The sequence below is a fragment of the Neoarius graeffei genome, chromosome 21 (genome assembly GCF_027579695.1).
Source record: "Neoarius graeffei isolate fNeoGra1 chromosome 21, fNeoGra1.pri, whole genome shotgun sequence".
Classification (NCBI taxonomy): Eukaryota; Metazoa; Chordata; class Actinopteri; order Siluriformes; family Ariidae; genus Neoarius; species Neoarius graeffei.
The window spans coordinates 19,608,400-19,632,182 of NC_083589.1; the positions used below are offsets into that span (position 1 = coordinate 19,608,400).

Genomic DNA, 23,783 nt, shown 5'->3' on the forward strand with positions numbered 1-23,783 from the left:
CATTGTGGCTATTAAGTGCTGCCGGGTTTGTATGCCATGTCGCTGTGGCACCTCGTTGTGAGGCCCAGGGTCTGGGTCCTCCGGCAGGTCTCGCTCCATTATTGGCACGCCGTGCCGCTGCGCCACATTGTGTAACACACCACACACCGCGGTTGTGTCTGATTTGTACGCACTTGGAAATCGTTTCATATATTGATCTTGGTAATTATGTGATAAGGCTACCCCACGCAACATCAACTAATAATATTTCAGTCTGACACCTCGCGGCAAATGCGCGAGGAAGATCTATTAAGCTAGCTGCAATGCATGGTCCTGCATGTGCATTCTTTAATTTAATTAATTAACCAATAGTCAATGGGAATAATATCGAAATGATATTGCTGGGGTTTCTCATTTCCCGTAATTACAATATGGAAGGGATGGTTGATGGATCTGTTGGCATTTACCCAACAGTCTCGCATTATGTGTCTCGACAATGTCATATGACTGACATACATTTCAATTCACGCATCCTGATGTTCCGATGCATTTTTGGATGCCTCTTATCGCCATGTCATGACTCTTGACCGAGCAGGCCTAAATGTAGTTGCGTTGCTCTGCCTCTAAGTGTCGCCAAGTACCAAGATGCACCAGAAATGTGCGTACGCCAGCCATGAGGTTTGCGTAGAGTACCGCACTTTTCCACGGCAAGTCAATCTTTGTACATACGAATGTTTGCGCAGAAAGTGACGTACGTAGCTTTTTTGTGCGTACGCAAGCTTTGTACATGAGGCCCCTGAAATGCAGTAATGGATATATAAACAAATGAAATATCTTGGGTTCATTTTGTCTGCAATGAACTACAAGTCAAAGTAAATTTAGAAATCACTGCTCTCTTTTTCATTTGCATTTTCCATACTGTCCCAAGTTTTTCTAATTTGTAATTCATTTATGTGAACATCCAAGATTAAATCCCTGAAAATTAGCTGCTACTACAGAAACTATAACATGTCAGATCTAAATCTATCATTTTATTTGTTAATTGTCTCGTTATCTCATGCATTTTTATGCTCCATGTTGCTCCATACAGTGAAGAAATAATAAGTTAGACAGCACTTACAAAACCACCAGATTTGAAAGACTGGCAAACGCTCGGTCTGGGATGTGGGTGATCTTGTTGAGGGCGAAGGTCATTGCCTGCAAGGAGGAGAGGGTGTGCAGGGCATCAACAGGTACCTCTGTCAGAGCGTTGTCATCCAGCCACAAGTGGCGTAAAGAGGACAGTCCATCAAAACAGTCTTGTGGCACTCTTGAAATGTGGTTTGCATCTAACCGTCTGGTGAAAAAGATTACAGTAAACTTGACTGGTTAGGTGCAAAAAGATCAGGTTCATAAATGAATTGTTTAAAATAAAGTCACAGCGATGTGGCTGTGTTTGTAGGTGGCTTTAATGGAGTGTGATGGGATAGAGAGGACTTTAGATACACTTTATTTAGTACCATTATATACTCATCTGTTCATTTGAAATGAATAAATTAGCTAAGCTTTCTAAAGGACGGCACAATGGTGCAGAGGTGTTGCTCTAAGGTTCCCAGGTCCATTGTGAGCTTGTGTCTGTGTGGAGTTTCTCTGCATGTTGTCTGCATTGGACAGGTCAATTGGTGGATTAGCTACACTAAATTGCTCCTAGCTATTTTGTGTGTGTGTGCATGGTGCCCTGTCATGGACTGGTGTCCCATCCAGTGTGTATTCCCACCTCACTTGCAGGATAGACCCTGGATCCACTGTGTCTCTGACTAGATTAAAGAGCTTACTGAAGGTAAATGAATGAATAATTGAAGCTTTCTAAATAGACAAGTTTGAGTGTCTGTTCAAACCAGAAACAGCTGTTTCATCTAGTGAATGGTATATTCAAATCCAAACAAGCTCCACTGCTTCCATCCCATGACTCTCCACAAGAACTGGCTGAAAGGTTCAATAAGTATTTTTCCAACAAAATAACAGCTCTAAGATCTGATCTTAATAATTTACCACCCAGAGATCTTTCTGTGGAGGTTCAGGAATTTTTACCCAAGTCTATGCTGTCTGGCTTTGATGTTGTTTCATCTGATATTGTGAGAAAGACCATCAGTAGTGCTCCTTCAAAGTCCTGCACACTGGATCCACTTCCGACTAGTCTGTTGAAGAAATCAATTCATGCTCTGCTACCTTGTATTACTTTTTTGGTTAACCTGTCATTACAAACTGGTGCTTTCCCTGCACAGTTAAAGGTTGTGCATGTCACTCCACTGCTAAAGAAGCCTGACTTAGATCATGAGGTATTAAAGAATTACAGACCAATCAGCAATTTGCCTCATCTTGGAAAAGTATTGGAGCGGATAGTGTCTTAACCAACAGCTTAACCAACATCTTACACTCTATTTTCCAGTCAGCCTATAAAGTGAACCATAGCACTGAGACTGCTCTACTTCATATGTCAAACAACATGAATCTGGCTCTTGACAACCATGATGACGCCGTGTTGGTTATGCTTGATTTGTCCTCAGCATTTGACACCATCGACCACAACATTTTGATTGCCAGACTACAAAGCAGATATGGAATCACTGGCACTGCACTGGACTGGATTATATCCTATCTGACTATTTATTAACAGTGATTAATAACTCCAAATCTGAGCCATTTGTGTTAGAGTATGGTGTCCCTCAAGGTTCCGTTCTGGGTCCTTTGCTATTCTCCTTGTATGCTGCACCCATTGAGGATATCATTTGTGCACATGGTCTACAGCCAATGTTGTATGCTGATGACACCCAAATTTATCTTGTGGTGAAAAGGTTCAACCATCTACCTTGCACTGGCAAACTGGAATGTTGCATTCAGGATGTCACTAACAGGATGTTTAATAATAAACTAGTTTGTAATAGTTTTAAGACTGAAGTTGTGCACTTCTCTTCTCGTCACCTACAAAACCATCCAATTGAGTCAATTGTGATGAATGGAACAAAGATCAAGATTACTTCTGAAGTGCATGATCTTGGTGTAATGGTTGACAACAACTTCACTATGGTTTCTCAAATAAACGGTATATGCAAGTCTGCTTCATTTGCCCTTAGATGCATTGGCACTATTAGAAAGTTTTTGGACCAGCACAATGCCGAAGAACTTATCCATGCATTTGTAACTTCTAACCTTGGTTACTGTAACAGTCTTCTCTATGGTCTTCCTGACAAACAAATCAACAAACTTCAATGCATCCAGAACTGTGCTGCACGTATTCTAACCATGATGAGGAAATCTGACCACATTACTCCTGTTCTCCATGATCTTCACTGGCTCCCTATTCACAAGCGTATTATCTTCAAAATACTTCTGGTGACTTACAAGACTGTTAGTGGCTCTGCATCAAAGTATTTAAGTGATCTTTTGAGGCTCCACCAACCAAGATGAATGCTGTGTTCAAGCAAGGATCATCTGTGCTTGTCAAGTCCTCAATTCAAGACCAACAGCTACGGAGCACGAGCATTCTCTACTTGTGCCCCCAGACTGTGGAATGCTATTCTATTAGAGATACATGAAGCATCCTCCTGTGAAATTTTCGAAAAAAACCTAAAAACTTATTTGTTTAATCAAAGACAACCATTTGACATTGTTGATCAACATTTTTAGACACAGTGAATATGTATTTTAATATGCTTTTTTTTACATATATTACAGTTAGGTCCATATATATTTGGACACTGACACAAATTTTGTTTTTTTACCTATTTACTGAAACATATTCAGGTTATAGTTATATAATGGACATGGACATAAAGTCCAGACTTTCAGCTTTCATTTGAGGGTACCCACATTAAAATTGGATGAAGGGTTTAGGAGTTTCAGCTCCTTAACATGTACCACCCTGTTTTTAAATGGAACAAAAGTAATTGGACAATTGACTCAAAGGCTATTTCATGGGCAGGTGTGGGCAATTCCTTCATTATGTCATTCTTAATTAAGCAGATAAAAGGCCTGGAGTTGATTTGAGGTGTGGTGCTTGCATTTGGAAGATTCTGCTGTGAAGAAAACATGTGGTCAAAGGAGCTCTCCATGCAGGTGAAACAAGCCATCCATAAGCTGTGAAAACAGAAAAAAACCATCCAAGAAATTGCTACAATATTAGGAGTGGCAAAATCTACAGTTTGGTACATCCTGAGAAAGAAAGCAAGCACTGGTGAACTCATCAATGCAAAAAGACCTGGATGCCCACAGAAGACAACCAGGGGCGGTCTTAACATAGAGGCATAGGTAGGCGGCTGCTTGGGGCCCCCCACCAGCGGTTGTAGTGGGGGGGCCCCCAACCAACCTCAAAAAAAAAAAAGAAAAAGAAAAAGCCCCTTATCATGATTCATGAACACTTCAAAAGTATGGTACATTTTACTAATATTCCTAAGAAATACGTTGAAGTAGTAGTTAACATGTCCAGTTCATGGTTATCTGTCCCTACACATACACCCCATACTTTCACAATGAAATGGACTAGTCCATAACGCTGCGCAGTGCGAAAGGTAAACACATAGTGACAGGAGTCTGAACAACGCGAAAATGAAAAGGAGTTACCCAAGCGGATCAAAAAAAAAAGAAAAAAGCGAAAAGACGCTGAGAAATATGTGACAATGCTGCCTAAGTTGGGAAACTTTTTTACAACTACTGTTAGCAATAGAGACCGCGACAACAACGTCAACATCATTCAAAACGTTGAACATGATGCTGGTACAGCAGCAGCAGCTAGCTGCTGTGAAGTGGCACTAGCTGAGGAGGATAACGTCAAGCAAGACACGTTGTTGCCACCTTCCATCACCGACAGTGTCAACGTTGACACAAATGAGGTGGAAGAGTTGTCCAGTAATGGCCATTTTGACACTGATGATGATGACGATGGGGCTTTGGTGAGTCAACCGCAAACTTCTGCTAGTAATAGCCATAGCTGTGCCATACCTGCTGCTACCAACCAAAGCACTGTAGGCTTGCTGACAGATGACCCGTCCCTCTGGCCCAAGAAGCTCACGACAGAGGAGCGATGTGTGATCGTTCGCAAGGTCCCATACAAATTAGTTTAGAATTCCCCAAAAATCTGGAGGGGCGGAGATTTACTAGTAATAATTACTGCATCCAAATGAAGAACGGGGAGAAGATTAATAGGCGGTGGCTCATCTGCAGTGAATCAGGGGACTGTGTTATGTGCTTTTGTTGCCGACTTTTTGGAGATGGGAAAACAAACTTAAGTTCAGATGGTTTTAACAATTGGAGAAACCTCAGAGCTCACCTGAAACAGCATGAGAGCTCTGCTGAACATGTGTCTCATATGGAGTCCTGGCACACACTTACCCAAAGACTTCAGACAGGCACAGCCATTGATCAGCTGAATCAAAATGCAATGATGGCAGAAATTGAGAGATGGAGAAGCATTTTAAATAGATTGCTTGCCATAATTACCCATCTAGCTGAGCGAAATCTTGCTTTTCGTGGGCATACAGAGGGGTTATATGAGCATGGCAATGGAAACTTCCTAGGACAAGTACAGTTGATGGCAAAATTTGACCCTTTCATGAAAGAACATTTAAGAAGAATCCAATAAAAAGAGCTGTCAGACACTTATTTGAGTAAGCACATCCAGAATGAACTGATAGCACATGTGGCAAAGGGCACCCTTGATGCCATTGTTAAAAGAGTGAAGGGTGCCAAATATTATGCTGTTATAATGGATTGCACATTTGACATAAGCCACAATGAACAGCTGTCTGTGGTCCTGCGCATAGTTAATTGTGAGCTTCACAAAGGTGTGTCCATCCACGAGCATTTTGTAGGCTTTCTTTTAGCAGAGGACACAACTGGCAAAGGCCTACTTGAACTTTTCCTTGGACATTTGTAATCACTGCTCTTGGATATCTCTGACTGCCGTGGTCAATCGTATGACAATGGTAGTAATATGCAGGGAAAGAAGCAGGGGGTACAAAAGAGGGTCCTTGACCTCAACCTCAAAGCCCTCTGTGTCCCGTGTGGAAGTCATATACTGAACCTGGTCATTGGGGATGCTGCCAAATCCTCCACAACATCCCTTAAATTCTATGGTGTGTTACAGAGACTACAATCTTTTTAGTGGCTCTGTTCAACGGTGGGCCATTCTTCAGGCGAATGTGAAGGATTTTACCATCAAGGCCTTGTCAACTACCAGATGGGAATGCCGCGTGGAGGCTGTAAAAGCTGTACGGTATCAGCTTCCAGAAATTTTGAATGCCCTGGAGGCTGTACATGACTTCACCATAGAAAAGAGGGATTCAGAGTGTGCATCCAGTGCTTCAAGCCTCTGCCAAGAACTGAAGAAATGGCCATTTATGGTAAGTTGTGTGGTGTGGTACAATGTATTGTACGTCATCAACAAAGTCAGTAAGTTACTACAGGGCCCCAAAGTGAGCATTGAGACGATGAAGAGGGAAAGCTCTGCAGTCGTAGACTTCCTCCAAGATTTCAGGGTGAATGGACTCAATGCCGCTAAAATAGATGCCAGGGAAATTGCAGAGAAGATTGGGGAGGTGGAGATAATCTGGCCAGACGTTCGGCAGAAAAAAATCAAAAAGGCAGTTTGACTATGAGGGCACAGAGGAGACCACTTCAACTGCAGAGGAAAGTTTCAGAAGAGAGTTCTTCTTACACCTAGTTGATACTACCCTGGTCACGACTAGGGAGAGATTCTTATACAGTGGGGCAAAAAAGTATTTAGTCAGTCACCAATTGTGCAAGTTCTCCCACTTAAAAAGATGAGAGAGGCCTGTAATTTTCATCATAGGTATACCTCAACTATGAGAGACAAAATGAGAAAAAAAATCCAGAAAATCACATTGTCTGATTTTTAAAGAATTTATTTGCAAATTATGGTGGAAAATAAGTACTTGGTCAATAACAAAAGTTCATCTCAATACTTTGTTATATACCCTTTGTTGGCAATGACAGAGGTCAAACGTTTTCTGTAAGTCTTCACAAGGTTCACACACTGTTGCTGGTATTTTGGCCCATTCCTCCATGCAGATCTCCTCTAGAGCAGTGATGTTTTGGGGCTGTTGCTGGGCAACACGGACTTTCAACTCCCTCCAAAGATTTTCTATGGGGTTGAGATCTGGAGACTGGCTAGGCCACTCCAGGACCTTGAAATGCTTCTTACGAAGCCACTCCTTCATTGCCTGGGCGGTGCGTTTGGGATCATTGTCATACTGAAAGACCCAGCCACATTTCATCTTCAATGCCCTTGCTGATGGAAGGAGGTTTTCACTCAAAATCTCACGATACATGGCCCCATTCATTCTTTCCTTTACACGGATCAGTCGTCCTGGTCCCTTTGCAGAAAAACAGCCCCAAAGCATGATGTTTCCACCCCCACGCTTCACAGTAGGTATGGTGTTCTTTGGATGCAACTCAGCATTCTTTCTCCTCCAAACACGACAAGTTGAGTTTTTACCAAAAAGTTCTATTTTGGTTTCATCTGACCATATGACATTCTCCCAATCCTCTTCTGGATCATCCAAATGCTCTCTAGCAAACTTCAGACAGGCCTGGACATGTACTGGCTTAAGCAGGGGGACACGTCTGGCACTGCAGGATTTGAGTCCCTGGCGGCGTAGTGTGTTACTGATGGTAGCCTTTGTTACTTTGGTTCCAGCTCTCTGCAGGTCATTCACTAGGTCCCCCCGTGTGGTTCTGGGATTTTTGCTCACCATTCTTGTGATCATTTTGACCCCATGGGGTGAGATCTTGCGTGGAGCCCCAGATCGAGGGAGATTATAAGTGGTCTTGTATGTCTTCCATTTTCTAATAATTGCTCCCACAGTTGATTTCTTCACACCAAGCTGCTTACCTATTGCAGATTCAGTCTTCCCAGCCTGGTGCAGGTCTACAATTTTGTTTCTGGTGTCCTTTGACAGCTCTTTGGTCTTGGCCATAGTGGAGTTTGGAGTGTGACTGTTTGAGGTTGTGGGCAGGTGTCTTTTATACTGATAACGAGTTCAAACAGGTGCCATTAATACAGGTAACGAGTGGAGGACAGAGAAGCCTCTTAAAGAAGAAGTTACAGGTCTGTGAGAGCCAGAAATCTTGCTTGTTTGTAGGTGACCAAATACTTATTTTACCGAGGAATTTACTAATTAATTCATTAAAAATCCTACAATGTGATTTCCTGGATTCTTTCCCCCCATTCTGTCTTTCATAGTTGAAGTGTACCTATGATGAAAATTACAGGCCTCTCTCATCTTTTTAAGTGGGAGAACTTGCACAATTGGTGGCTGACTAAATACTTTTTTGCCCCACTGTACATGGAGAACTTTTTTCATTTGTATGGATTTCTCTACTCCACTGAAACAATGAAAAGCACTGTACAGGCAGGCAATCTAGGTGAATGCTGCAACAGGTTTGAGAAGGCAATGGAGGATATGGATGCAGGGGACCTAACAATGGAAATTACAGGTGCTGTTAGGTCTTTCCCCCCACACATCTCATCACCATTGGAAGTTCTTAGCTACATATACAAAGAGAATCTCCTAGATCTTTTTCCAAATCTGAGCATAGCCCTGCAGCTCTTGCTCACACTTCCTGTTACAATTGCATCAGATGAGAGAAGTTTCTCTACACTGAAATGATTGAAAACATATCTGCGCTCATCTATGTCCCAAGAAAGACTGTCATCCCTGGCTATCATTTCTATTGAACATGAGATAGTGGAAACTATTGATACAGACTCCATAATTATATGATTTGCTGAGGCTAAGGCTTGCAGAGTAAGATTGGTATGAACATGATGGGAAAGACAAAAAAAGGCATGAGGATGAAGAGAGGGAGGAGGAGAGTAAGGGACCGAGACAAAAGCAGATGGAATACTCAGCACTCAAACACAGTCATAAAGAAGAGCAGGAGAAGAACAGAAAAAGAAGGAGAGAAAGAGAAAGAAAGACAAGGGAGAGAAAGTAAAAACAGGCATGAGGAGGAAAAGAAACAGAGGGATGAGGAAGAGAGATAGGACGGGACAGAAACGCAAAAGAGAGAAGGTAATCATTTAGGCCTAACAATACAAAATTCATATTATTTCTTAATTCCAATGATTTCTGTTGTTTTTTGTTATCCTCTCAATTCATAATAGAAGATGCCCATCACTAACTTCTAGATAGCAAAAGTAATTGAATCAGCCTTTTATTGACACATACACTCATTTTGTTCATAGACCAAAAGGGGAATGTTTTTTTCTCCTCTCCAACCTTTACTTCCCTATAGATTAGCTTTACCTGCCTATCCACCATGCAGTCGGTACGTTTTTTTTGTTTGTTTGTTTTGGATCGGATGAGGGGGGCCCCATACATACCTTCACCTGGGGCCCCCAATTTGCTAAATTCGCCACTGAAGACAACAGTGGTGGATGATTGCAGAATAATTTCCATGGTGAAGAGAAACCCCTTCACAACAGCCAACCAAGTGAACAACACTCTCCAGGAGGTAGGCCTATCAATATCCAAATCTACCATAAAGAGAAGACTGTATGAAAGTAAATACAGAGGGTTCACTGCACGGTGCAAGCCACTCATAAGCCTCAAGAATAAAAAGGCTAGATTGGACTTTGCTAAAAAACATCTAAAAAAGCCAGCACAGTTCTGGAAGAACATTCTTTGGACAGATGAAACCAAGATCAACCTCTACCAGAATGATGGAAAGAAAAAAGTATGGTGAAGGCATGGTACAGCTCATGATCCAAAGCATACCACATCATCTGTAAAACACGGCAGAGGCAGTGTGATGTCTTGGGCATGCATGGCTGCCAGTGGCACTGGGTCACTAGTGTTTATTGATGATGTGACACAGGACAGAAGCAACCGGATGAATTCTGAGGTATTCAGAGACATACTGTGTGCTCAAATCCAGCCAAATGCAGCCAAACTGATTGGTCGGCGTTTCATAATACAGATGGACAATGACCCAAAACATAAAGCCAAAGCAACCCAGGAGTTTATAAAAGCAAAGAAGTGGAATATTCTTGAATGGCCAAGTCAGTCACCCGATCTCAACCCAATTGAGCATGCATTTCACTTGTTAAAGACTAAACTTCAGACAGAAAGGCCCACAAACAGACAGCAAGTGAAAACCGCTGCAGTAAAGGCCTGGCAGAGCATTAAAAAGGAGGAAACACAGCATCTGGTGATGTCCATGAGTTCAAGACTTCAGGCAGTCATTGCCAACAAAGGGTTTTCAACCAAGTATTAGAAATTAACATTTTATTTACAATTATTTAATTTGTCCAATTACTTTTGAGCCCCTGAAATAAAGGGATTGTGTTTAAAAAATGATTTAGTTCCTCACATTTTTATGCAATCATTTTGTTCAACCCACTGAATTAAAGCTGAAAGTCTGAACTTCAACTGCATCTGAATTGTTTTGTTCAAAATTCATTGTGGTTATGTACAGAGCCAAAATTAGAAAAATGTTGTCTCTGTCCAAATATTTATGGACCTAACTGTATTTCTATTTTGTAAGAGCATCGAGCTTTACATGGAATGTGCGCAATAAATAAATATTTATTATTATTATTATTATTATTATTAATGAGGAAAAAACATCAAGAATAACTGTACTATCTTCCTATAGTCCTACTTAAACTACTTACAATATGACCATACACTCACATCGCAAAATCCATTGAATAGTTTGTAATGCCAAGCCTTTGTGCTGCTCTGCATCCGTCTATCACCTCTGCCTGTATGCCTACATTGCTCTTCAGTCATATTCACCAACTCTTCCAGGGTACTGAAGTGTTCTTTTCAGGTGTCAGTGTAAGTGCCAATATTATTGTACCAAAGTGCCTCAGTTATTGATGGCTAAACATTGCGAATTTCCTGCTTTCAAATGCCAACTTCCAAAAACACTGATAAGATTTAAATAGATGGTTGTGGCAGCGGGGGCGTGGTCAAGCGTCGGTCTGTGAATGGAGGGCGGAGTCAGGGAAGGTAAGTGGTGGAATCACTGCACCTGACGGGAATTAACCTGTGTTTGTGTGTCTTCCCCAGTGACCGTGCCCTATAAGAGGAGAGGGAGCGCAGACGAAGGGAGCTCTCCCGACCAGAAGACATGTGTGTGTGGCGTGTGTGTGTATGAGTAAACGTGTAGAAGCTGAAAAGCTGACAATAAAAGAGTTATTGAGAACTCAGTTCTGGCCTGCCGTGCTTCTGTGCTCCACCCACCTAGAACACTTGCTACAGTGGTGCTGAAACCCGGGACGGAGCGCAGGAGAGAACAGCCCCATGGAGTCCTCCCCCTTCAAGGACCTGATCCATGCCCTCGCCACGGCCCAACAGAGCCAGCACCAGGCGCTGGTCGCCCTCCGGGAAGAACAGGAGCGAAGGTTCGAGGCCCTGGTGCTGGCACAGCAGGAAGATCGCCGGGTGTTCCGGCACCTACTCGTGTCGGCGGAGTCCACCACCTCCACCACCGCAGGCCCTTCCCACCTCACCCTGACGAAGATGGGCCCGCACGATGACCCCAAGGCCTTCCTCGCTCTCTTTGAGCAGGCAGCAGAGGCGTGGGGTTGGCCGGTGGAACAGCGCACAGAGCGCCTCCTCCCCCTGCTCACAGGCGAGACGCAGCTGGCCGCGCTACAGCTCCCCGCCAACAGCCGGCTGGTCTACGCGGACCTCCGCAGGGCCGTCCTCCAGCGCGTGGGTCGCACTCCGGAGCAGCAGCGGCTGCGCTTCCGTGCGCTGCCCCTGGAGGACGTCGGCCGGCCGTTCGCGTTTGGCCAGCAACTCCGGGATGCCTGCTGCCGGTGGCTGAGGGCCGACAACAGCGATGCTGAGGAGATCATTGATCTGGTAGTGCTGGAGAAGTTCGTCGCTCGACTTCCAGAAGGAACCGCAGAGTGGGTCCAGTGCCATCGCCCGGCGTCGCTGGATCAGGCCATTGAGCTGGCGGAGGACCATATGGCGGCCGTTCCAACGGCAGGACAGCGTGTCTCCCCTTCTCCCCTCCCCTCTCTCTCCCCTTCTGTTCCTCTCCCTCGCCCCATTCCCCCACCACGGAGGCGGGGGCTGGCTCCACCCCAGCCGGCCCGCCGCACCCGCGGTGTCCTACCGTTTCCTACTTCCGTGTCTGCGTCTTCCCCCCCTCAGGTGAGTGATATCTGGAACACCGGTGCAGAGAGAGAGCCCGGGCCGGTGTCCTGGCGCTGCGGGGAGCCAGGGTACCTCCAGCATCAGTGCTCGGCGATGGAGGTGGGCACGGTGGTCCAGATCCCTGATGCGCCAGGAACCGCCCTCGATTGGGCCGGAGCGTATCGCATACCAGTGAGTATCCAAGGGGATACGTATCAGGCTTTGGTGGATTCCGGCTGTAATCAGACCACAATCCACCAGAGCCTGGTGCAAAACGAGGCATTGGGGAGAGCACAATTGGTGAAGGTGTTGTGTGTGCACGGGGATATTCACAACTATCCTTTAGTGTCGGTCCACATTCTGTTTCGAGGGGAGAAATTTAGAGTTCAGGCGGCGGTTAATCCTCGCCTCACCCACTCGATAATTTTGGGGACTGATTGGCCGGGATTTTGGGATTTAATGACGCACTTAGTGAAGAGTGGGTCCTGCCGTAGTTTAGCGGGGGAAGGTCCCGGAGTGGCATTGGCGGAAGCAGCTGTCACAGAGCCGTCTATGTCATCACCGCATCAGAGTGAGGAGCAGCAGGCTCCTCCTCCCTCTCTCGGGGAATCCCTTGCGGATTTTCCGTTAGAGCAATCGCGAGATGAGTCTCTGCGGCATGCGTTTGACCAAGTGAGAGTAATCAATGGTCAAACGCTCCAGCCAAACGCCACCCCGTCCTTCCCCGATTTTTCCATTATTAAGGATAGATTATACCGAGTGACGCAGGACACTCAAACTAAGGAACAAATAACCCAACTTTTGATCCCAAAGAGCCGCCGGGAATTGGTATTCCAGGCGGCTCACTTAAATCCCATGGCTGGACACTTAGGGCAGGATAAGACACTAGCCCGAATAATGGCCCGGTTCTATTGGCCAGGGATTCGCGGCGATGTCTGTAGGTGGTGTACAGCATGCCGCGAATGCCAGTTAGTAAATCCAGCGGCCATCCCAAAAGTGCCTTTGCGCCCTCTCCCATTAATTGAGACCCCGTTCGAAAGAATTGGGATGGATCTCGTCGGGCCATTAGATCGGTCAACATGAAGGTATTGCTTTATTTTAGTTCTGGTGGACTATGCAACGCGATATCCGGAAGCGGTGCCACTCCGCAATATCTCCACATGTAGTATTGTGGAAGCGCTCTTCCACGTTATCTCCCGAGTCGGAATCCCCAAAGAGATTCTGACTGATCAAGGCACTACGTTCATGTCACGCACACTGCGCAAACTGTATGGGTTATTGGGAATCAAGCCAATCCGCACCAGCGTTTATCACCCACAAACGGACGGCTTAGTCAAACGGTTTAATCACAGCCTCAAAAACATAATTAAAAAATTGTAAGCGAGGACGCACGTAACTGGGATAAATGGCTCGAACCCCTGCTTTTCGCACTGCGAGAGGTCCCACAAGCCTCCACGGGGTTCTCCCCGTTTGAATTATTATATGGGCATAAGCCACGCAGCATCCTAGATGTGCTGCGGGAAAATTGTGAGGAGGGACCTTCCCCGTGCAAAAATGAAATTCAATACGTTATTGACCTGTGCGCAAAACTCCACACACTCACACACCTAACCCAGGAGAATTTGCGGCAGGCTCAAGAACGTCAAGTCCGCCTGTACAACAGGGGCATGCGCCTTAGGGAATTCACACCGGGAGACAAAGTACTCGTGTTATTGCCCACGTCAAGCTCTAAATTAATCGTCAGGAGGCAAGGACCCTTTGAGGTCACATGGCGAGTCGGGGACGTCGACTATGAGGTGAGGCGAACGGACAGGGGTGGGGCGTTACAGGTATACCACCTCAATCTGTTAAAACGTTGGAGCAAGGAGGTCCCCGTGGCGCTGGTGTCGGTGGTTCCCAAGAAGGCGGAACTGGGGCCGGAGGTTCAAAAGGGAAAATTGGCATCACCCACCGCTCCGGTCCCCTGTGGAGCCCACCTCTCCCCAACCCAGCTCGCGGAGGTCGCCCGGTTGCAAACAGAATTTTCTGACATGTTCTCGCCCCTGCCTGGCCGTACCCGCCTCATAGAACACCACATTGAGATGCCCCCGGGGGTGGTAGTGCTCAGCTGCCCTTACAGACTGCCCGAACACAAGAAAAAGGTGGTTCGGGAAGAACTCGAGACCATGCTTGAAATGGGCATTGTCGAGGAGTCCAACAGTGACTGGAGCAGTCCGGTGGTCTTGGTTCCCAAGGCCGACGGGTCGGTCCGGTTCTGTGTGGACTATAGAAAAGTCAACGCGGTGTCTAAATTTGATGCATACCCAATGCCTCGTATTGACGAGTTGCTCGATCGACTAGGGACGGCTCGTTTTTATTCGACACTGGATTTGACAAAGGGATATTGGCAGATCCCCTTGACTCCACTATCCTGAGAGAAAACGGCCTTTTCCACACCGTTTGGCTTACACCAGTTCGTCACACTTCCGTTTGGGCTGGTTGGGGCGCCCGCTACGTTCCAGCGGCTTATGCATAGGGTCCTCCGCCCCCATGCCACCTATGCGGCCGCATACTTGGATGACATTATTATTTAGAGTAATGACTGGCCGCGGCACCTAAAACACCTGAGGGCCGTCCTGGGGTCGCTGAGGTGAGCAGGTCTCACAGCCAACCCGAAGAAGTGTGCGATTGGGCGGGTGGAAGTACGGTATCTGGGCTTCCACTTGGGCAATGGGCAGGTGCGTCCCCAAATCAATAAGACAGCAGCGATTGCGGCCTGCCCGAGGCCAAGACCAAAAAGGGGGTGAGGCAGTTCCTGGGGCTGGCTGGCTATTATCGTAGGCTTATACCTAATTATTTGGACGTCACCAGCCCGCTGACTGATCTCACTAAAAAGGGGGCACCAGATCCGGTCCAGTGGACGGAGCAATGCCAGCGGGCTTTCTCTAAGGTAAAGGCTGCACTGTGTGGGGGGCCACTGTTACACTCCCCTGACTTTTCTCTCCCCTTTGTGTTACAGACGGACACATCAGACAGAGGGCTGGAGGCTGTTCTGTCCCAGGAGGTGGAGGGGGAGGACTGTCCAGTGCTGTACATCAGCCTCAAGCTGTCGGTGTGCGAGGGCAGGTACAGCACCATAGAGAAGGAATGCCTCGCCATCAAGTGGGCGGTTCTCGCCTTCCGCTACTATCTGCTGGGGCGCCCTTTCCCCTCTGGTCGGACCACGCGCCCCTGCAGTGGCTCCACCGCATGAAGGATGCCAACGCGCGGATCACCCGTTGGTATCTGGCATTCCAGCCATTTAAGTTCGAGGTGGTCCACAGGCCGGGGGCGCAGATGGTTGTGGTGGACTTCCTCTCCCGTCGGGGGGGAACTGCAGTGGAGCCACTGCAGAGGCTGCAGGCCGGACGGCTGCCTGGCCTGAGTCGGGTGGTGGGGGTATGTGGCAGCGGGGGCGTGGTCAAGCGTCGGTCTGTGAATGGAGAGTGGAGTCAGGGAAGGTAAGTGGTGGAATCACTGCACCTGACGGGAATTAACCTGTGTTTGTGTGTCTTCCCCAGTGACCATGCCCTATAAGAGGAGAGGGAGCGCGGAGGAAGGGAGCTCTCCCAACCAGAACACATGTGTGTGGCATGTGTGTGTATGAGTAAACATGTAGAAGCTGAAAAGCTGACAATAAAAGAGTTATTGAGAACTCAGTTCTGGCCTGCCGTGCTTCTGTGCTCCACCCACCTAGAACACTTGCTACAATGGTGAAGACTGAGATTTAAAGCCCGGTTTATTTCACATAAACCTGTCAATGAGCAGGTCAGCTTCACAGAGTAAGCTGCCACAGTAACCTCTGGTAAACCTGACCTCAACCCCTGTCAGTTGTCCAAGTATAGACCAATATCAAACCTCCCCTTTATTTCCAAGATCCTAGAAAAAACTGTGGCACAGCAGTTATGCTCATACCTAATAGGAATAATGTTCATGAAATGTATCAATCACGATTTAGAACTCATCATAGCACAGAGACAGCACTGGTTAAAGTAGTAAATGACCTACTACTGGCCTCTGATCAGGGCTGTGTCTCCTTGCTTTGATTGCTTGACATTATTGCAGCTTATGACACCACTGATCACACTCTTGAAAGATTAGAAATTGTAATTGGAGTTGAAGGAATGGCACTCTCCTGGCTGCAGTCTTATTTAACTGATCACTATCAATTTGTAGTTCATTTGTAGTAAATGGTGATTTTTCTATGCATACTCAGGTACAGTTTGTTCCATAAGGTTTTGTCTTAGGCACACTGCTTTTTTCTTTATATATGTTACCTTTGAGTAATATTATTCATAAGCATGGTATTAGCTTCCATTGTTATGCTGATGATGCACAGTTGTATGTTTCTACAAAGCCAGATGAGAGACACCAACTTAATAAAATTGAGGAATGTGTAAAGGACATTAGACACTGGATGCTTATTAACTTCCTTCTACTTAATTCTGACAAGACAGAAGTACTTATACTAGGATCACATGCAGCTAGGAGTAGGTTTTCTAATTACACAGTAACTCTGTATGGCCTTTCTGTTTCTTCAAATGCAGCAGGAAAAGACCTTGGGGTGATCATTTACTCCAGTCTTTCATTTGAAGCTCATGTAGATAATATTACTTGTACCAATTGGCTAGACAGTGGGACCAAGCTGGGAAGGACATGCAACAGTTTAGGATGATGAATGATAAAGATGGAAATGTACTGACAAGTGAGGAGAGTGTCTTGAGAAGATGGAAGGAGTACTTTGAGAAGCTGATGAATGAAGAAACAGAGAGAGAAGGGTGGATGGTGTGGGGATTGTGAATCTGAATATAGGGGCTGTGAATCAGGAAGTGCAGTGGATTAGTAAGGATGAAGTAAGGACAGTTATGAAGAGGATGAAAATGGGAAGGAAGTTGGTCCGGATAACATACCTATCGAGGCATGGGGATATTTCAGAGAAATGGCAGTGGAGTTTTTAATTAGATTGTTTAGCACAATCTTGGAAAGCGAGAGCATGCCTGAAAAGTGGAGAAGAAGTGTACTGATACCAATTTTCAAGAATAAGGGTGATGTGCAGTGCTGTAGTAACTACAGAGGTATAAAGTTGATCAGCCACACCATAAAGTTATGAGAAAGAATAGTAGATAAGAAGTTAAGAAGAGAGGTGGTGATTAGTGAGCAGCAGTATGGTTTCATGCTAGGAAAGAGCAATACAGGAGCAATGTTTGCTCTGAGAATGTTGATGGAGAAGTACAGAGAAGGTCAGGAGTTGCACTGTGTCTTTCTGGACTTAGAGAAAGCATATGACAGGGTGCCGAGAGAGGAAGTGTGGAGAGCAAGGTTAGAGGCACCTTGTACCATTTTGACAGAGAGCGCATGCACATTCTGCGTTTCTGCGTACTTCCTGTTTTTCGAGTTGCTTGCGACAAGTCTTTGTTCCGCGACTGTTGGCGTTAATCACTAATCTTTTTATGTTCTCTACAAATAATTTTCAACTATCTTTTTCATTTTTGATTGTCCTTTCACATTCCCTTTTTCTGCATTTAAATTTTTTCAGAGAATGCCAAGACCGGAAGTTTTTTCCTCCCATGCAAAGACTGCAAGTGGAGGCCATCCACATCGGATCTGCATTAATATTAACAGATCTTCAATTAAGGTATGTAAATCCATTCATAATGGACACTTTCAGCTTGTTCAGTGTGCTGAGTGCAGGATGTTTAGTCAGTCTTCCTCCATCATTAGTGACAGCTTTATTTGTGATAAGTGTAGATTAGTTAGTTCTCTGATGGAGAAGATTGCAGTGTTAGAGGTGTGCATCCAGACTCTAGAGAGGGTTAGTGAGAATGAGAGCAGTATAGTTTCTGTAGGGGGAAGTCTGGATGCCCAGACTTCCCCCTACATAATTGTTAATTAACTTATTACTGATCAGGAGTTGAATGTACTGTGTTTAACAGAAACATGGATGAAGCCAAATGAATATATAGCATTAAGCGACGCTAGTCCTCCTGGATACAGTTATATACACCAGCCTCGCCTAACTGGTAGAAGAGGAGGCATTGCGGTTATTTATAATGATTTTCTAGGTGTAACACAAAAACCTGGTTATAAATTCAATACGTTTGAAGTTCTTCATACTAATATAATGTATGTAGCCTCAAAAAATAAGTCTACCCAGTCAATTCGGTTACTTATTAGGCACATTGAAAAACGCTGGTAGGCGATATGTTTCCCCTGGTGAAACAAACAAACAAACAAACAAACAAACAAACAAACAAACAAACAAAGATGATCAATAAATACACACATTAAAATAAGTAAATAAATAGAAATCAAAACAACAAATATGACTTGAATAAATAGAAACAATAAGATTAAAATAAGAACAGGATAAAAAAGAAAAAGAAAAACTATGTCAGACTGAACTAAAAGCAAGGGTAAAAAGATAGGTTTTCAAATTAGATTTAAAACTGGCAATGGTTGGGCAGGATTTGATGTGGGGTGGGAGACTATTCCAAAGCTTTGGGGCAAAAACAGAAAAGGCCCGGTCACCTCTGCTTTTGAGGCATGAGTGGGGGACTGTGAGGAGTTGCTGGGAGGATGACCTGAGTGACCTTAGGGGAGAGTAGGCAGTTAAAAGCTCTGTTATATAAGATGGAGCAAGACTGTTGAGAGCTTTAAAAACAAAAAGTAAAATTTTAAAGTTGATTCTATATTTAATTGGTAGCCAGTGGAGATGAGCCAAGACAGGTGAGATACAGTGGTGCTTGAAAGTTTGTGAACCCTTTAGAATTTTCTATATTTCTGCATAAATATGACCTAAAACATCATCAGATTTTCACACAAGTCCTAAAAGTAGATAAAGAGAACCCAGTTAAACAAATGAGACAAAAATATTATACTTGGTCATTTATTTATTGAGGAAAATGATCCAATATTACATATCTGTGAGTGGCAAAAGTATGTGAACCTCTAGGATTAGCAGTTCATTTGAAGGTGAAATTAGAGTCAGGTGTTTTCAATCAATGGGATGACAATCAGGTGTGAGTGGGCACCCTGTTTTATTTAAAGAACAGGGATCTATCAAAGCCTGATCTTCACAACACATGTTTGTGGAAGTGTATCATGGCACGAACAAAGGAGATTTCTGAGGACCTCAGAAAAAGCGTTGTTGATGCTCATCAGGCTGGAAAAGGTTACAAAACCATCTCTAAAGAGTTTGGACTCCACCAATCCACAGTCAGACAGATTGTGTACAAATGGAGGAAATTCAAGACCATTGTTACCCTCCCCAGGAGTGGTCGACCAACAAAGATCACTCCAAGAGCAAGGCATGTAATAGTCAGCGAGGTCACAAAGGACCCCAGGGTAACTTCTAAGCAACTGAAGGCATCTCTCACATTGGCTAATGTTAATGTTCATGAGGCCACCATCAGGAGAACACTGAACAATAATGGTGTGCACGGCAGGGTTGCAAGGAGAAAGCCACTGCTCTCCAAAAAGAACATTTCTGCTCATCTGCAGTTTGCTAAAGATCACGTGGACAAGCCAGAAGGCTATTGGAAAAATGTTTTGTGGACGGATGAGACCAAAATAGAACTTTTTGGTTTAAATGAGAAGCGTTATGTTTGGAGAACGGAAAACACTGCATTCCAGCATAAGAGCCTTATCCCATCTGTGAAACATGGTGGTGGTAGTATCATGGTTTGGGCCTGATTTGCTGCATCTGGGCCAGGACGGCTTGCCATCATTGATGGAACAATGAATTCTGAATTATACCAGCGAATTCTAAAGGAAAAGGTCAAGACATCTGTCCATGAACTGAATCTCAAGAGAAGGTGGGTCATGCAGCAAGACAATGACCCTAAGCACACAAGTAATTCTACCAAAGAATGGTTAAAGAATAATAAAGTTAATGTTCTGTAATGGCCAAGTCAAAGTCCTGACCTTAATCCAATGGAAATGTTGTGGAAGAACCTGAAGCGAGCAGTTCATGTGAGAAAACCCACCAACATCCCAGAGTTGAAGCTGTTCTGTACAGAGGAATGGGCTAAAATTCCTCCAAGCTGATTTCCAGGACTGATCAACAGTTACCAGAAACGTTTAGTTGCAGTTATTGCTGCACAAGGGGGTCACACCAGATACTGAATGCAAAGGTTCACATACTTTTGCCACTCACAGATATGTAATATTGGATCATTTTCTTCAATAAATAAATGACCAAGTATAATATTTTTGTCTCATTTGTTTAACTGGGTTCTCTTTATCTACTTTTAGGACTTGTGTGAAAATCTGATGATGTTTTAGGTCATATTTATGCAGAAATATAGAAAATTCTAAAGGGTTCACAAACTTTCAAGCACCACTGTATGTTCTCTCTTTTTAGTACCAGTTAAAAGCCTAGCTGCTGCATTTTGGACCATTTGCAGCCTATTGATGTTAGACTGGGTTAAAACTGTGTACAAAGAGTTGCAATAGTCCAAACGGGATAAAATAAAAGCATGAATGAGAGTTTCAAGCTCAGTAGAAGATAAGAGTGGCTTTAGTTTGGCTTTGGTTCAGAGCTGATAAAAGCTTCCCTTCACCACACTGCTGACTTGACTGTTAAAACTCAGTGAACTGTCCATTAAAATGCCAAGATTTCTCACTGTACTGTGAACATTCGCAGATAGGGGGCCAAGTGCAATTGTCAGGCTGGCTACAGAACAGGAGGATCTAAATACCATTACTGCAGTTTTATTGTCATTTAATTGAAGAAAATTAGTAGCCATCCAGATTTTAATATCATCCAGGCAGGTGAACAGATTGGTTAGTGAGGTGTTGTCTGTTGTCACAGGCAGGTACAACTGTGTGTCATCTGCATAGCAATGGTATTGAATGTTGTGTTTTTGTAAAATTGAGCCAAGTGGTAGCATGTACAGTGAGAAAAGAAGAGGGCATAGAATTGAACCTTGGGGGACACCACATTTGATGGGCGTCGAGGATGATGTGCAGTTTCCCAATTGAACAGAAAATGTTCGATCCTTCAGGTATGAAGTAAACCAATTTAAAACTGGGCCCTGTAGACCAACACAGTTCTTCAGGCAAGTTAAAAGGATGTCATGATCAATTGTATCAAAAGTGGCACTAAGGTCAAGTAAGACTAAAAACAGCACTGGACCCAGAGTCAGTACACAGCAAGATATCATTGAGTACCTTCAGCAAGGCAGACTCGGTGCTGTGTAGAGCTCTAAAACCAGATTGAAATTCAAACGTGTTCAAATAGGATAAAAGCTGAGAAGCAACCACCTTTTCCAAGATCTTAGACAAAAAAGGTAGCTTGGATGTGGGCTGGTAATTCTTTAGGATACAAGGATCTAAGCCTGGCTTTTTTAAAAGTGGTTATACAGTGGCATGTTTAAAACAAGAAGGGACAACACCATTATTTAGCGAGCTGTTAACTATGGCTAAAATCAGGGGGAAAATGGAAGGGAAAACATCTTTAAAAAGGCACGAATCAATGATGTCTGAGGAACAGACAGTGGGCTTCATCTGTGAAATCACCTCAGACAGTTGGGAGGATGTCACTGGTGTAAAATACTGGAGAACATTAACAGGATGGGGACTATCTGTGAAATCAAACTGTGACTGTGGGATGTTTGCCCTTATGGTGTCAATTTTTTCAGTAAAGAATTTAAAAAATTTCTCACATGTTTCATTACTGGAAGCAGAGGTAACTGGAGCAGCTGGGTTTAAAAGAGAGTTGATTGTCTTGAACAGCACTCTGGGTCTATTTGCGTCTTTGTTTATGAGGTTACTAAAATAGTCCTTTCGTGCCCTCTGTACAGAGAGTTGGTAGTGTTTTAGGTAGTCTTGCAAGATCATATGATACTTGTAGTTTGTCTTTTTTCCATTTACATTCAGCCCATCTACAGGCATGTTGTGCAGTGTGGGTGGAATCATTAAGCCAGGGTGTAGTATTGGACCTAACTTTCCGAGACTTGAGAGGGGCCACATCATTTAAAATGTTGGCGCAAGTAGAGTTAAAAAGATTGACAAGCTCGGAGGTGTCGCTGCAGGTGGCTAGGGCTTCGGTGATTTGGGGTAGGTGGCAGTCAGAAAACGAATTGGAGAAAAGCTGTGGAGTGGCTGAGTTTATAGATCGGGTAAAAGAGCAGGGGATGATGGGAGAGGAGGGATAGGAGGAGGACCAGAGAGATTTAAACTGTATCATGAAGTGATCTGACAAAGTGATGTCAGAAATGACAAAGTGTGAGACAGGAACACTAGATGACAGGACAAGATCAAGTTTATGGCCTTTCTGATGTGTAGGGCCAGATACTAATTGGGTTAAAGGGATAGTTCGGGATTTTTGACATGAATCTGTATGGCATCCTCATCAATAGTGCCGTGCAAACACACTGACTTACCCCTGACAGCATCCTGTGAGTCCAATTCTTGTCCAGTTTTGGTCCAGACGAAAGTAGTCCGGCAAGTTTGTTGGGGTCACGAAAGTAAAACGTTTTTCGTCTCAAAACAGTATGTGTTCAAAAGAGTGATATATTTGCATCACAAAACCGTTGTCAAATAAAAAGTCAGACCTCGCAATCGCTTGGCACTATTTTCTCTCCCTTCTTATCACTGCGCGCTGCCGCCAGGTGACAGCAAAACGCAGACCCACTAAGCTGGTGGGAGACCAAGGCTGCACCCTATCCACGGCTTACACACGTGATGGCACGGAGGATGTGTATAGTGGCAGCATCTGTCCCCCCAGAGAGGATCTTTTCAAAAGCAGGACAGATTATAACTGAGAGGAGAAATAGAATCAGAATTAACTAGTTGATTGCAGCAATTAAAGGAATAGGTAGGAAAAGGAAGGCGCAAAGACACCGCGCAGCGCCTGAAAACGGGTTTTCAGGCGCTGCGCACCCGTTTTCAGGCGCTGCGCGGTGTCTTTGCGCCTGCAGCAGTGCTTTGCCTGTGCTGTGGCTGAAAATAGTTCCAGATATAAATTGGTCTAGTAAATCCCTTCGTGTTAATTTGCATTGATATGTGTACTCGATGTGAATGTACAAGTCTTGAGAAATAATTATAAAAAATCTTCCGAAAGAGCCGGCTCCTTATAGTAAGAAGAGCCGAAATTCCCATCACTAGTAAACAATGAATGAAACAGCTGTGGCTGTCACCTGGCGGCAGCGCGCAGTGATAAGAAGGGAGAGAAAATAGTGCCAAGCGATTTCGAGGTCTGACTTTTTATTTGACAACGGTTTTGTGATGCAAATATATCACTCTTTTGAACACATACTGTTTTGAGACGAAAAACGTTTTACTTTCGTGACCCCAACAAACTTGCCGGACTACTTTCGTCTGGACCAAAACTGGACAAGAACTGGACTCACAGGATGCTGTCAGGGGTAAGTCAGTGTGTTTGCACGACACTATTGATGGGGATGCCATACAGATTCATGTCAAAAATCCCGAACTATCCCTTTAAATTAAGAGTCAACCAGGTTTAAAAATTCGCTCACCATGGGCTTATTTGGACAACACACATGAACGTTAAAGTCACCTAAAATTAACAACTTATTAGAATGAGAGGCCATGACAGACAAAAGGTCAGAAAACTCTTGAATGAAAGTGCTGGAGGCTTTGGGAGGCCTGTACACTAGAGGACAT

At 44.4% G+C, this 23,783-nt stretch overlaps 1 protein-coding gene across 1 annotated transcript in view; it reads right to left on the reverse strand.

Annotated features, from left to right (window-relative positions):
* The window catches only part of LOC132869944 (leucine-rich repeat-containing G-protein coupled receptor 5-like), a gene marked incomplete at its 3' end in the record, with an annotated part of 250,936 nt that overhangs the window by 110,647 nt on the left and 116,506 nt on the right, over positions 1-23,783 (reverse strand). Inside the window, exon 5 of the mRNA XM_060903511.1 lies at positions 1,100-1,315. Within this exon, the coding sequence (XP_060759494.1) occupies positions 1,100-1,315 (216 nt within the window). The remainder of the gene's footprint in view (positions 1-1,099; positions 1,316-23,783) is intronic.